The sequence below is a fragment of the Pezoporus flaviventris genome, unplaced genomic scaffold (genome assembly GCF_033815535.1).
Source record: "Pezoporus flaviventris isolate CSIRO_AGI_PZ_B2104156 unplaced genomic scaffold, CSIRO_AGI_Pfla_v1 ptg000035l, whole genome shotgun sequence".
Taxonomy (NCBI): Eukaryota; Metazoa; Chordata; class Aves; order Psittaciformes; family Psittacidae; genus Pezoporus; species Pezoporus flaviventris.
The window spans coordinates 3,049,795-3,064,798 of record NW_026892583.1 but is presented as its reverse complement, the minus strand read 5'-3'; the positions used below and the strand labels follow the sequence as shown (position 1 = coordinate 3,064,798).

General features: G+C 39.7%; 1 protein-coding gene across 13 annotated transcripts in view; it reads right to left on the bottom strand.

Annotated features, from left to right (window-relative positions):
• Positions 1 to 15,004, bottom strand: part of CELF1 (CUGBP Elav-like family member 1) — a 66,154-nt gene that overhangs the window by 17,667 nt on the left and 33,483 nt on the right. For 7 of the 13 annotated variants that reach the window (XM_061462178.1, XM_061462176.1, XM_061462179.1 and 4 more), the window contains 8 exons: positions 12,210 to 12,397; positions 11,385 to 11,467; positions 10,940 to 10,988; positions 7,532 to 7,666; positions 7,287 to 7,366; positions 6,717 to 6,878; positions 5,308 to 5,389; positions 2,807 to 2,935 (listed from right to left, as the gene is read on the bottom strand). In XM_061462178.1, coding sequence (XP_061318162.1) covers positions 2,807 to 2,935; positions 5,308 to 5,389; positions 6,717 to 6,878; positions 7,287 to 7,366; positions 7,532 to 7,666; positions 10,940 to 10,988; positions 11,385 to 11,467; positions 12,210 to 12,387 — 898 coding nt within the window. In that variant the 5' untranslated portion in view covers positions 12,388 to 12,397. The remainder of the gene's footprint in view (positions 1 to 2,806; positions 2,936 to 5,307; positions 5,390 to 6,716; positions 6,879 to 7,286; positions 7,367 to 7,531; positions 7,667 to 10,939; positions 10,989 to 11,384; positions 11,468 to 12,209; positions 12,398 to 15,004) is intronic. The other 6 variants (XM_061462170.1, XM_061462171.1, XM_061462174.1 and 3 more) reach the window with 3 other exon arrangements.

Sequence of the window (15,004 nt, the reverse complement as noted above, 5' to 3'; positions counted from 1 at the left end):
GATATCAATGCAGGTGAAAGAAACTAAAAAAATGTAACTGGGCATGATGATTGTCTGGATTTTCCACCAATTATGCAACTTGAGGACAATCTGGAAGAGATGCCCAAATAAGCATCAGGTGAACATCTGGATGACAGATGGATAGAATTCAAGGTGGCAGTCATCCTATCTGCAGTTAGGTTTAAAAGGTTATCAAAGTAGATGTTGCCATACGTCCCACAGACAAGGAAGGCATTTACCAACAGATGGTACTGAACAGTATGCCGAGTTTTTTTAAGGTCTAGGTATGGTTCAGGAGGGATGCCCTGAATGTGTGGAGTCCAACAGCCTTCTATATGAACATACACAGTGCGAATGCACATACAAATATTAACCAAGAGAATTCTGAGTTTGCTTTTTTAAGACATAATAGCTCAGACTCGAGTTAAAAAGCTGTATAATTATAGGAAGTATCATGAGATTGAATGCTGTCTGTACACATTGAGATTTCCTGCCCCCCTTAAGAGTGAACTAATACATCTGTATAGGATATTAATTCAAATAACCCATCATGATTACCTGATTGTTGGCAACAATCATTTATTGATATGACCGGCACTCAGAGTTGTTTGGATTCAGGGCAGAAGGTACTTAAAAATGGACTGCTCCCATTCCCCAGCCCCTCCACCAGTATGATCAAAAGTGGGTAAGTCCTGAGATACATCTCTCATCAAGGGAAAAGGAACCTACAGAGTGCTATGAAATAGCTAAAATTCATGGAGGTAAAAACAATTCCAAAGAATCCCTGAACAGTAGCATAACTTCTGTCGAAAGCGACCGTTACGGATCACATAGTCTAATGGTCTGCTCAGAGCTGGTCTAAACTCTGAGTTAGGTCAGGCTGTACAGGGATCTTTTTAATTGCATTCTGAATCGCTGAAATGATGGAGATTCCATAGCCCCTCTGGCATCTGGTTCCTCAGCTTTATCACTCTCACCATTCATTTCATTTTTCTTTTGTATCCAGTCAGGATTTTCTCTGTTGCAGATTGTGTCCACTGCCCTTGTCCTTTCCCTGTACACTTCTGAGAAGAGGCTGTCTCTGCCTTTTCTAGCACCTCTGGCATTTGAACTTCATAACCTGCCAGTCCGTTTCCCCACCTCAACAAATCAGAGAAGCAGCTTGCTCCAGTCAGCAGATGAAAGTGCCAACAGGGAAACCATACTTGTAAAAGCCAGTCATAGCAAAATTTAACCTGACAATTTCAGCTCTGCTTCTACATTAGGAAATATAGGAAAAACTCTCAGATATATTCATCTCTATGCTTTGTCTATGATGAAGCAGCATTAGTGGGTTATAAATGAAGCTTTTCTGTAGCCTCAACTCTTTGTTGTTGTTGTTTTAATTACAGATAGAATAACATAGCTGGGAGTCAAGATGAATTTTGCCATTTTCATCTTTAGGAACTGCAGACCACAGAGATACCCTGTCCAGTAGCAGAACCCCCTTTGAGGTGAATTCTTTCTTGGGGATTTCTCTAAGTAGAAAACTGTGCAAAGCACCCATGGTTTAACTCCTCAGCATGTGACATAAGGTTTTCTAAACAGCTTTTCCTTGTAATCTCTTTATGATCTCTTAGTCCAGCACCTTGCTCCTTCTATACAATACAAAAAGCTACCTCTGGAAATTTGAAACCCCCATTTGGTCTCTCACAACCACAGGTGAGGATGTCGACTCCGTAGGCTGGACTTCAAAACTGGGTAAGCAATTTGGCTTTTAATGAAAACCAAAAACCAGCCAACCCCACATACCACAGCATAGATGCCGGAAAACTGACACCCTGAAAAGACAGGATCTCCCTTCCATGTCAGGATATAGAAATAAATGAAAGTACGACAGAAATAACTGAGTAGGATACTGATCCTCATTTGTGGTAAAACCTGAGCATGTCTGATGTAAGCACAATTTAATTTACTTTTTTTTTTTCTTGTTTGCTGTATTTAATGATCACATTTAACAATAAGGCAGCAAAAGAGCACTGCTTGGAATCCTTGCCTCTCTGGGTAATGTACAAACAACAAACAAACAATAAAACAGAAACCCCAACCCCCCCCCCCCAACCAACAAAAAAAACCACCAACCAACCAACAACAACAAAAAAACACCACCAACTAAAAACAAAAAGCAAAAAACAAAAAAAAATCCCCTCAAGATCCCCCCAAACCAAACAAAAACCACCACAAGAAAACCCAAAACAAAACAGAAGAGGAAGATACTGATTTTTATTTGCGACTCGTACACTCAGTTCTAGATATCTGCTTTCCAATAAATGTACTAGTGGTCTGTTTATTCTACTGCTGTGAGGTAGTTCTAGTATCCTTGTCTTCATTAATGCCAGAGGAATATAAACTGTACTGTTCTAGTGCACAGAATGCCTTACTTCATGCTTAAGGCATCTTCTATCTCCATGTCCAGAAGAACAGGGTCTATCTGCCCAAAATCACAGGTAAACGGAGTATGTGATGAGACCGTAATGACATAACTCTAAAGAGGTCACCTACCTTTCTGCTTCATCATGATCTCAAAAACTGCTTTTACTCTAAATTAATCTGACCATTTGGAGGAAGGAACACAGCAGGTAAAAAAAGCCTTTGCTGATGGCAAAGATACCTATCCTAAAAAAGGGCAAGTGAATCTACTAAGTAAAATCGCTTATCTATTAAGAAATCAACATGAAAGTGACAAAAAGGGATGGACAAAACAGATGACATCTATCTTGAGACAATTCCTAAGGCAACCCATGTACAGCATAAGAAGTTATCTTACCTGAGCTGGTGAGCACACTCAGGGGACTGCTGGAGGAAGTGAGTGCAGCGGTACCACTTGGTGTGTTCTGAGCTGCAGTGGCTGCAGCCGCTAGTGCAGCCAGGTTCTGTAACTGCATTGCATTCAGTCCTGCAACACATTGAAGAATACATAGAGTATCTCCTATAATGGTCACCATCATTCAAGCTTAACAGATCCAGCAGTCTTAGCACATTGCAAGGGAGGGATGGAAAGAAGCTTAAAAAAAAGAGGCTTAATAGTAGTTACTGATCTTTTCCACATTGATATTCCTCATTATAACTAAAAAAGAAGTCTTTCTTTGCCAAGATAGATGATTTTCAGTACAAGAGCAGGTAGTCACTATCCTAAGAAGTAGACAAAAGCATAGCAGCTTTAACTGAGTCAAGACAGGATCTGATAGCTCATCTGCAAGGTAGACAACTTGCCTAGACATCAGGCCAATAACATCTTTTCTCATGCTGCTCTATACTCTTTGTAAACAAACAGCAATAACTGCAGAATTCTTTCAAGCAGGCCTACACACCACAGTGGCCACAAAGTCACACCTTCATCATTGTAGCTTGCCCCCTTTTCCTGCCATGAGATTATCATCCCTATCAACATTCTTCTAAATTCTGTATTTTAGCCATCCTTTGGTAGGCTAGCTCCACTCTTCCAATTCTGCCTCTCAAGCCTTTTCCCTTATTTCCCTTTGTTGTTTCTACCTTTACTTATTCTAACAATTTCTCTTCTTTTCATCTGACTTCAGACAATCCCTACAAATTCTTCCCTACAAAATTAAAACCAAAATTAATTTCATTACCATTCATTTACAACATCAAAATGTCCTTGGCAAGACACGGCACCTCTTCTTTTGGATAGTTTGTAAGTACTTGGTGACAAAGCACATATCTCAAATAAGCAAAATCTCAGTTTTGCAATTTAAGTATGTGCAGACAACAAAAGATTGCAAATGGCAATGAAAGTATAAACTATTTATTTTCCAAAGAAAACTTCCACTATTAGCATAGTTCATTTTTTACAATCTTTTTCAATTGTTTTCTCTTTGTGACAGTCTGTTTCCTTAACTACATTTAGTGCCTGAAACAAGAGGATCTGCCTTTATTTAGATTCTCAAAGTGCCATTGTAAAAAAAAGGATTAAATTAAAATCAAGAAGTTGCACTTCTTATTGTGCTACATGCAGAGGGTTAAGAGTGCAAATCTTAAAGCTAGTGAAGAACAAAGCAGCTTGCTTCCTTTTAGAAGCAATGGCATGCTCACTCTGCACCTGCCCTCTCATGATCATATTGTTTTCCCATCTGCTTTCAAACAGCATCAAGATTAAATTTTGTCTACAAAGTCTATTGTAGTTTGGGATATAATTACCTACTTAATTTTTCTTCCTGTGAATTTCAAGAAAGATCAGCTGAAGAGGTCTAATACGAAAACAGTAAGCGTAAGAAGCTAAGGTTAGAATCAAGCTCAAGTATCAAAGAATGGTTTGGGTTGGAAGGCACCTTAAAGATCATCTGGTTCCAACCTCCCCACCATGGGCAGGGACATCTTCCACTACAATGATTGCTCAAGTATAAATCAAAGTTCTTACAATCTAAAATATAACACTTTGCAAAAGCTTCTGACTGTGTTGGTACACCCACCAGTAGAAAGTCAGATGTACAAAGACACTTCCTTACCACTTCTAGATCAACCTCTGCAAATACAGGACACGTGATATTGCAAACTACTGTACAACTCCTGAAGGCAATTTTAAAAGCTTAATGTTGTGAGTATTAAAACCAAAACTACAGGGTTTCTTTTTGCCATCAGAAGAATTTAGAGCATGTGATAAACGGAGTTACTAACACATGGATTTTTATTACTCACCCTGTGAAGACAGAAAGGACAATCAATTTGCAGCCCAGTACTTAATGGCTGCACTCATACTTACAGCTATACTTAATGAATGTTCTGACTAGCAGTTCACAGCAAGGAATTTAGCTCATACATATTAAGATGGTATTTCCCTAACAGCAATAGCATAATCAATCATGATTCAAATGAAGGAATTAAAGAACCTAAATGAAGAACTTGATCACACTGCATCTCCAAATTTGAAGTATTTAAGAACAAAGAACTCAAAATGGGCAATCTAAATATCCATTATCACATGCATTATTGCTTATTTCAAAACATAATGCTTCACATATGCACTTGTTTGGATAAAATAAGAGAGTCATCTTTTTGCACCCATAAGGGAAGACAGTTTTAAAGGCAGAGGTAGGGAGATTACCAGCATATGACAACTTACCTTGGGGATAATGGTTAACTAAAATTAAGGAGGAAGATCCACATATGTAACCGATTCCTGTCATTTCAGAGGAGTGGGTAAACACAGGACTACTTATTTCAAATGAGATTAACATGTCTACAGCTTTTTGTCTACTTTCTCTACCCTCTTTTCTTGGGCACTGAATTTGTGTTCTGGTATAAAAAACTCACCTCCCATTGGGTGGAGGCTGCTCAGTGTGTTCAGGTTCCCAGATGATGCAGCTGCTGTCTGCTGAAGGAGCTGCAAATAAAGCTAGACATTACACCAAAAAACAAAACAAGAGTGAGAGTGAGGGCTGGCTCCGCTTTCTGGGAGAAACTGCATCACACCACAGCCAGAGCGCCGTCACAAGGGGAATTCCCACTGCCCATGCACCACACTGTAACAAAGCGTAAAGAGAATTCCCCTTACACACTACAGCCAGAGCACCACCACAGTGAAAATCCACACTGCCCATGCAGATTACAGCCAAAGCAATAGCACAATGCTTTCCTCACTCAACATTATCAGTGTTGAGGGAAGTTTATAGCTAATACACCAAGACAAAAACCAGTGGAATCAGTAGTGAGAGAGCTCCTATTCAAAGCACTTCAGGCAGGACTGCCACCCCTAAGTATATGATACTTCAAGCCAGACTTAAGAGCTGACACTGCCAGCAAAGAACAAATGGCAAATACCATACCAAAAACAAAGACACACCATGAGAGAGAACCCACTCTGCTTTCCGTAAGCACAGCAGCCATGAGAGAAATTTCAAGCCTCAGCTCAGAAGCCAGAGGGATTTCCAATTCATTCCTCCATTAACTAGGCGGTGTTATAAAAAAAATCCAAACTACCAAACCTAAAGCAGTAGTAAAAGACAGAATGCCCCCACTTCAACAGTACACCATACCAAGAATGCCATGAAATTTTCCTTTTCTGTTCCCTAGACCTTATATTGTATGAATACAGTTCCCACAATCACTCTAGCCACAGCTCATCAGTTTACAGAAAGCTTACACTTTAGGGACCCAGCAAAATCAACTCAGATCAGTGGCAAACAGCAGACTACTTTCTGTTATGTCAACTTTACTAAAGACAGTAGCTTCTCTTTATTTGACTGCGCACTGTCTGATTGATACGTCCAACCTGATCACCTTTTCTATCTGGGCAGCACCAACTACTATTCTAAGTTTCTCTGGAAGTGGATGAGAGAAATAAAGGCTGAAAAACATTGGAAGAAGAATACAAGAACTACGTAAATCACATAAGTATGAAAAAGGCATTTATATTGCATTGAAGCCATAACATATTAAGAAAATGTTCCCAGCGCAAAGTCATTCTACAGAAGACAGGAAAGAAACAAAGAAGTTTCAATAGTTAGGGCTACAGTGAATGGGGCTGAAATCCTCACCTAAATGTATCCCGACTAGTTGTTAGCACATAACTTAATTTCAGCCTCCTCATGCACTAAATGGGGATTAAGAACCCTGCTAATATCTACCAGGAGCCTTCTAAAAAGTTAATCCATTAAACACTACAAGACAGGCAGACACTGCAATCTCTGAAGAGATGAAAAGAACCCAAATCAGAAACTCACTGCTAAGTATTGGGGTCCAAGTGTGTTGAGACCAGCCAGGTTTCCCCATATTGAGGCAGCACTGATCTGTTGCATTTGTTGCTGGAGTTGCTGAGCAATTCGTTTCTGCTCTTTGTCCTTCTGTGTGTCTGCAAATTTTACCACAATGGGAGAAGAGCAACCCTGCGAACAGCAATTCAAACGATTACATACTTGCTATCCCCAGCAGTCACAAAAATACTGCATTCAGACCCAGTCATTGGAAGCATTCCTCTTCCCTTCCTCTACATGCATTCATACATACACACACACATATATATACATATATATATTTAAACAGCACATTTCATTAAAGGTTCAAAATCTCTTTTGCTTCTAATCCTATGTTCTGTTTGGTGTATTTTCTCTGCAGATGAAGTTTCTATCTCAAGCTCTAAAAACAGAAGCAGAACACACACAAAGTTCCAGGAGTAGCATTTGTGAAGAAACACACACTGCACTTAGCCCTTTCTCTGCCCTTTAGTCCTCCAAAATCCATAGTGACTGCCTGACAAATTACATCATCTCTTGACACCCACTAACTTATTTTACCTCCATGGTTTGTGCTTGATGCATTGCTTTGATTGCTGTTTGCGCCATGGCTCTTGTTGTAAAAGTCACAAATGCACAACCTGAGAAAAGAACAGAAAGAAATCAAGTCGTTCTTTTACACCCACAATCACTGGGATCAATAAAGACATGAAAATGGTGGTGGGCAGGAAAAAAATGCCACCTTGAGCTGCAAAAGGCAGCATCCAGTGGAGAGCCTTGAACTGTCTGAAAAGCTTCTGGCTTACCTCGGCTCAGGCCATCTGGGCCACGTAATATCCTGCATTCTTCAATCTGCCCAAAAGGGGAGAACATCACTCGGATATCATTTTCATTGCACTTCTTGGATATCATTCCAATAAACAACTTCCTATCTTCTACTGCTAAGAAAGCAAAAGAAAAAGAGTATTACCAGCAAGTATGTGCTTACTAGATCTTACTTTGTCGAGCCTTCTCCACCAGCTGCAGTTATTTCCCTTGTACTGAAGGTAGTGGCTTGTCAAAAGCAGATTCCCAATAATGGTATCTCTTCAATTTAAGAGGATGCATATAAGATACCTCACTGAACCTCAAGGATGCACATTTTAGGATGGTTTGTGCTTACATTTTGCTGACTGTTTCTCCCTTGCAAGCCTGTGAACTGCAAGAACATAACGAAAGAATATATCAGATTCAGCACTTCCCTGTATCTCCTAAGTTCAGTTCCTGGTCAGTGAGAGAAGACTTGTGTGCGTTTTATTGGGCTATTTTCATTCTCTCACTTCTGTCTCTCCTATCTTTAGACTACCAACATACCTAACTGTATCTAAACTGATAGAGAAATGCAGAAATCTTTTTTCTAGCCTCTTCATCATGCCAACCACTTAAATTTACATCTTCCTGTTCTCTCACACTCCTGTCTCAACAGTGGAAGCGACATCTGTTACTAAACCAGAACAGTTTTAGTTCTATTTCAGATCCATCCATTCTGTTCTGTACCAAGAGCGTGAAACTAACACCTCAAATCAGAACAATAGACCATGTGCTACTGTACCTTGTCTCTAAATGCTGATATTACCAGATACATTAGAATTGAATAGTACCTTTCACTGTGAAGACCAATTTAAAATAAATGGTGCAGAAAGACATTTATCTTAGCTTTCCAGTCAGTGGTTATGAATGTCAGTTTAAGGTCATTTAAGGGAGTGGGGTAAATTCAAATCCAGAGCAGACCTGTTATTTATTTAAGGATGCTAATCACCTCTGAAATACTTGCTTTTAAAGGATGAAGCAAATTATACCAAATACCATTTGGAAATATAAATCAGTCTGATATTATATATATATTATTCAGCACAATATAAGACATGGTATCATGAAAAACACAGCACAACTTGAAGCTTCAAGAAAGTCTTCTATTAAGTGCCATGGTGAGGGGAAATCAACTTATTTGCTGAGTCTTCTGTGGTGTTTAAGAGGGAAATTCCAAACTATTCCATGAATATGACTTTAACTGATTATTAAATCTTATGTGGTACCCAGTTCACTTTCAAGCTTAGAGCAGAAAGCTACTTTCAAATACTTTCTGCCATCCATTTTAGTTCAAGAGACCCAGAATCCCTTTTATTAGTGGCACATTACAGTACTTTAACTGATGCTTTCCAATTTGCATTTTCACCTACACCATTTACTAAAACTCATGTAATTACATAATGGCCTCAGAACTGTCACCCTAAAATTCCATTAAATACCTTTTAACCCTTTCCAGGATATTTGTGTGTGGGTGGGATATGTGTGAGATGCAAGATCAATTTTAATTTAAAGAACCTATTCTGTTCTCCTCCCAACAACAGTTGAAAAGAATTACTCCTTTTCTAGATGTTTTTATATAGGCACATATTCTGTATACACACAGAGGAATGTGCAGATGGAATTACTCCTACTAGATGTTACCCATATATCCCATCTTCTGTTTTCAATTATCTTGACATGTAAGTTTTCTCGAGCCAGGACTGAATTCTCCATTATGTAACGCTAATCTTATATTAACTATGGCAAATGAAGAAAAAATAAATTCAGCTAAGCCTAGAAAGGCTGAAACTACAAGATGTTAAACAGTTTCTTTGCTTATCTTGCAGCAATTTATACAAGCACACAATCATTTGAGCATGTATATCTATAAACTCATAACAGAACTGCATGGAAAAATGATCATTTACCCAATGGTAGATGCTAAATGTCTTAATCCATCTGAAATGGCCAATGTGCAGAAATATTCACAGTTTTTTTCTCTACTGAAGAAGTGGTGAATTTTCAATCTCCCTTTTGTATACTATAGTATATACTGTATATATACAGTATATACTATATATATTTGTATACTAATATACCTATTATATACTACAATAAGTTTTGACCCCCACCCTAGACGCAACAGGCCTTGCTTCAAATTGGTCAAGCACCTGAAAAAGCATTTCTTAGATTTCATGCAATCATAGAATAGTTTCCAGTGGAAAGGACTTGAAGATCATCTAGTTCCAACCCCCTGCCACAGGCGGGGCTACCTTCCACTAGACCAGGTTGCTCCAAGCCCCATCCAACCTGGCCTTGCACACTGCCAGAGATGGGGCAGCCACATCTTCTTCTGCAACCTATTCCAGTGCCTCACCACTCTCACAGTAAAGAACTTCTTCCTAATATCTAATCTAAATCTATGCTATTTCAGTTTAATACTGTTACCCCTCATCCTATCACTATACTCTTTGATAAAGAATTCCTCCCCGTCTTTCCTGTAGATCCCCTTTAGCTATTGGAAGGCTCCTGTAAGGTCTCCCCTGAGCCTTCTCTTCTCCAGGCTGAACCACCTCAACTCTCTCAGCATGTCTTCCTGGGGAAAATGCTTCAGCCCTCTGATCATGTTCACAGACCTCCTGTCGACCTGCTCGAGTGAGTCCATGTCTTTCTTATGCTGGGGGCCTCAAGAGCTGAACACAGTACTCCAGGTGGTGTCTCACGAGAGTGGAGTAAAGCAGGAGAATCACCTCCCTTGACTTGTTAGCCCTTCTTTTGATGCAGACCAGGATATGTCTGACTTGCTGGGCTGCAAGTGCACATTGCTGGCTTATATTGAGTTGTTCATCCACCAATACCCCAAGTCTTTGTCTACAGGGCTGCTGTCAATCCAGTCATCACCAAGAATGCATTTATTTGGGAATGCCCTGACCCACGTGCAGGACCTTGCACTTGGCCTTGTGGAACTTCATGAGGTTCACATGGGCCCAGCTCTCTAGCCTGTCACAGTCCCTCTGGATGGCATCTCTTCCCTTTAGGGTACCAGCCACAGCACTCAGCTTGGTGTCACCCATAAGCTTGCTGAAGGGTGCACTCAATCCCACTGTCAACGTCCCCAACACATATTGAAACCACCTTAGTACAAAGAAGAACTCACTGGATGTTTCCCTAACTGACAATGTGGTTCTACCACAAGCAGCAGCAGTGGGAGATACAGAGTCACAGAATTTGAGAGACATCATTTATGCTATTATATTAAAAATACAGGTTTTTTTTTGTCTCCAATTCAAGAGCACTTCATCAGAAGCTGTTAACAACAGGAAAATACTCAAGCTTCCCTAATGTTGCAAATGATGCCACCTAATTGAGACTATACTAAAACTTACCATTACTCTTTTCACTGTCAGCTGGTTTCATCTGGATAGGATGGTGCATCTGAAATGTAAAAAGATTATTTAATCCTAGATACATTCACTTTATACTCTAAAATACATCCCATATGAATTGTGCAAGAAAGAGGAAGAAGGCCTAAATTGCCTCTACAGAAATGCATATGTAACAACACACAGATTTCTAGAAGAAAGAAAAGCCTTCTTTAGGATATGCCATCATTCCTCCTTGGAGAGTATTATAGGAGCCATGCCCACCCACTTCACTACCATATGCTCAAAAATTCCCTTAAGATCTGTTATCATATAAATCTCATAACATTGCTCTTTTGAATAGTTCTTTTAGAACACGATTTGAAGGCAGGATAATGTATGTTTGTACATCAGTGGTGCCAGAGCTCAATAAAACAGTTGTGTTAAGAAAGCATGGCTCTTCTCTTACCCCTGGGAGGATCTTCATGTTGTGAAGAGCATTCTGTGCTTCTAGTGCAGCTTTACGGGTATAAAATGTAACAAAACAGCACCCTGCAATGGAAACAAGATTTTAGCCAAGAAAGAACTATGAATCTTGACATGCAAGTCCCACCTCTATCCTTCCAATGCAAAACTTAGGACAAATAGAAGAGGTTAGACATTGAAACCTGGAGGTACTACTGATAGAAATCTTCTTTAAACAGTTACTAAGTGCAATAAAATAGGATACATTCAGAACTGACCCAACATCACCAATACACTATTAGAACAAAAGTTTAGATACATTTGCCAAATAATTGTTGACTACTTCTATTATCAAACTCAACAATTATTTGCTAGTACCAAAAATTTACCTAGTTTCATAGGAAATAAGATACTGCATATAACTGAACTGCAAATCCATTTAGTATTTAATGCACACAAGTATTTGATGACACACAAATGACTAAGACCTCAATTTTATATTTTATCTGAAACTGTGATGCTTTCAGCAACATTTTCACTATACTGTAACATCACAAATTTGATCTGGAGCAACACAGTATTAATTTTATGTTCTGTTTTGCAATTATAATCCATACTTTTCAAGCATCCTGATCACTTAATGGCTGGACAGCAGTCCAACTACAATCAGACACACAGGCTTAAAGACCATAAAGCCTGGGCTATCATGGACACCTGGTCACATAAAGCTCCTCACAGGGATGTTTGAATAAGCTAACGAACTTAAACAACTAAGACTAACTACATGAAAGCAGCTAACACTCCTAGTCTCAAGTACAGAAGTTCTCACCTTTGCTCTGAGGAGGGTTTTGGCTCCTGTCTCTCAAGACATTGATTTCATAGACAGCACCATACTGTTCAAAAAGTTCTCTTAGATCCTTCTCACACCAGCTCCGTGGGACCTGACCCACAAACATCTTGATAGCATCTAGATCAGGTTGGTCTGGGTGATCCAGTGTGCCATTCATTTTCTTTGCACTATGGAAATCAAGAATGAATTTCTAGTTTGTACCCTTCTGCAGATTTCAGATGTTGTTGCAGCTAGAAGAATGCTTACAGTGAGATTAAAATATTGATTTCTAAACATATATGAATGTACATGATTAAAATATACATATAAAGAGATTCCTGTGTATTCCCAGTCCTGCATACCAGAGAATATTCAGAAACACCACTGTCATGTTTTAAACCCAGCTGGCAAGTAAGTACCACGCAGCTGCTTGGGGAGGAAAGTCAGAAGAATGTACAACCCATGGGTTGAGATAAGAACAGTTTAATAATTTATAATAGCAATAACACCACCAATAACAATACTGATAATAATAACAGGGAACAACAACAAGCAAGAAATAAAATGTCAGAAAACACAACTGATGTACAATACAATTGCTCACTATCCACTGACTGATACCCAGCCTATCCTGAGCAGCTATTGATCCCTTCTAGCTAACTCCGTGCAGTTTACATCCTGAGCATGATGTATGGAATACCCCTCTGGCTAGTTTGGATCAGCTGTCCTTGCTGTGCTCCCTCCTGGCTTCTTCAGGTGTGTTACCAGCATTATTCTCAGACTAAAGGCAAAACACAGCAGTGCACCAGATACTAGGAAGAAAATTAACCCATATTCCAGCCAAACACAGGACAATCATTCACATTCACTGGCAAGGTGTGTACTTGGAAACCAAGCACTCTCTACACAGCTGTTTAAAACTTCTCTTAAAGCTTGCTCTTATTTGTAGTCAACATCTGGGATTCAGAACATAAGTCTGTTGAGATGACTAAAAAAGTATCACTAGTTGAACCGTGTAAATTTTTACATGAAAAGGAAACCAGAGCAGGAAGGAACCTGGACTCAGTTTACCCACAGATCACTGAAGTTACCAGTAGCCACTGAAAGTAAGAGGATAATATTTTCTTCATTGTTTTTAAATGTGGCTACCTGGAACTATATCCCAGGAGAACATCCATCTTAACACAGAGAAACAGGTACAACTGAACAGGTGAGAAGTTTCTTTAAAGGTCTACCAAGCAATAGCTCGTTGTGAAACTAGGGAGCTTTCAGCAATATTTGGCAAGCAAAGACAGGCTTAGGTTGTACATGAAGAGGTTGGGATTGAACAATCTACAGTCAGCCGCACACTGAATCAAGTTGAGTAATGGCAGGGCGTTAATACAGAAAAAGTTATTTCTTAGACTACAACAATACAGAAGTTTTGAGTATGGAAATCTTCAATAGGCTACAAGGCATTAGCTCTAACTGTATGAACAGCCTATTATAAAACTGTGTTATACTCCACACAGCTTGTTGACAATCACAGCTGCCTGTATTGACCCCTCATTGCTTGGCAAGTGCAATGTGAGGTCTTGTTATCAGCTGTCACAGGACCTCTCTCTGTGGAAGACTGACTGTAACGACATCCTATTGTCGCTATAGTGATTAGTAGGTTAGAATTGCTGACCAGTCCCTGCATAGTCTAGAAGGCATGTGGGGCGAGTGGAACAGTAACCACACAATGATCCCCACTGCCCCTAGTCTCTTCATTGAGGAATACAGGTGGCCTTCTTCTACAGCAGTCAGCTCTCTTCATCACTGCTTTTTTAACTTTAAAGATAGGTTTTGAAGGGCTTATTTACACATTAAACGTGTTTAAGTTACTCACTGTCCATCTGCAATCATATTCCCCTCCTTGAAGAGAACTTAAAAAATTCAGTAAAACAAGATTTCCAAACCAGGTAACATTTAGTTAATTTCCCCCCTCAGTATGCTGATGTTCTGAGCCTAAGGACTGATGCCAGGGAAAGCTCATGATTTTGTAGCTGTAAGAACAGACATAGAAATCACAGAATGGTTTGGGTTTGAAGGGACATTAAACCCATCCAGTTCCAACCCCTGCCACAGGTAGAGACACCTGCCACCAGACCAGGTTGTTCCAAACCCCATCCAACCTGGCCCTGAACGCTGCCAGGGATGGGGCAGGCACAGCTTCTCTGGGCACCCTGTGTCAGCACCACAGCACCCTCCCAGGGAAGAATTTTTTCCCAGTATCTAATCTAAATCTATCCTTTTTCAGCTTGAAGCCCTTCCTCCTTGTCCTGTCCCTACAGGCCCTTGTAAAAAGTCCCTCTCCAGACGTCTTGTAGGCCCCCTTTAGGTACTTGAAGACTTACAAGGTCTCCCCTGAGATCAAAAGCAACAAAGCTTCTTACTAAAAAGGAAAGGAAATCATCATAAATCCTTTTACTCCTCTCTACCTTTCAACTCAGAAAGGGTGAGCACATCTCCAAATAGTCAAGGCAAACAATACCTTTTACAAAGAAAAACAACTGGAAACATTTACCCTCTTCCAGCAATAATCTTCAGCCCTGTGTTCTATGCAATGGGTAACTGCAAGAGCTTAGCGTGGCTCTTATTAATTGGGCAACTCTTCACATGATCTCTACAGTATTCAAGGAATCTTTCATTCCTAGTTAAAAGGTCTAGTCTGGAGTCATTAACAGGGAAGAACAGAAGCTGTTCTCCCAACGACTGATTTAAATAACTAATTTTATAACATCAGCGCCTGTAGCATACTATAAACAATACTG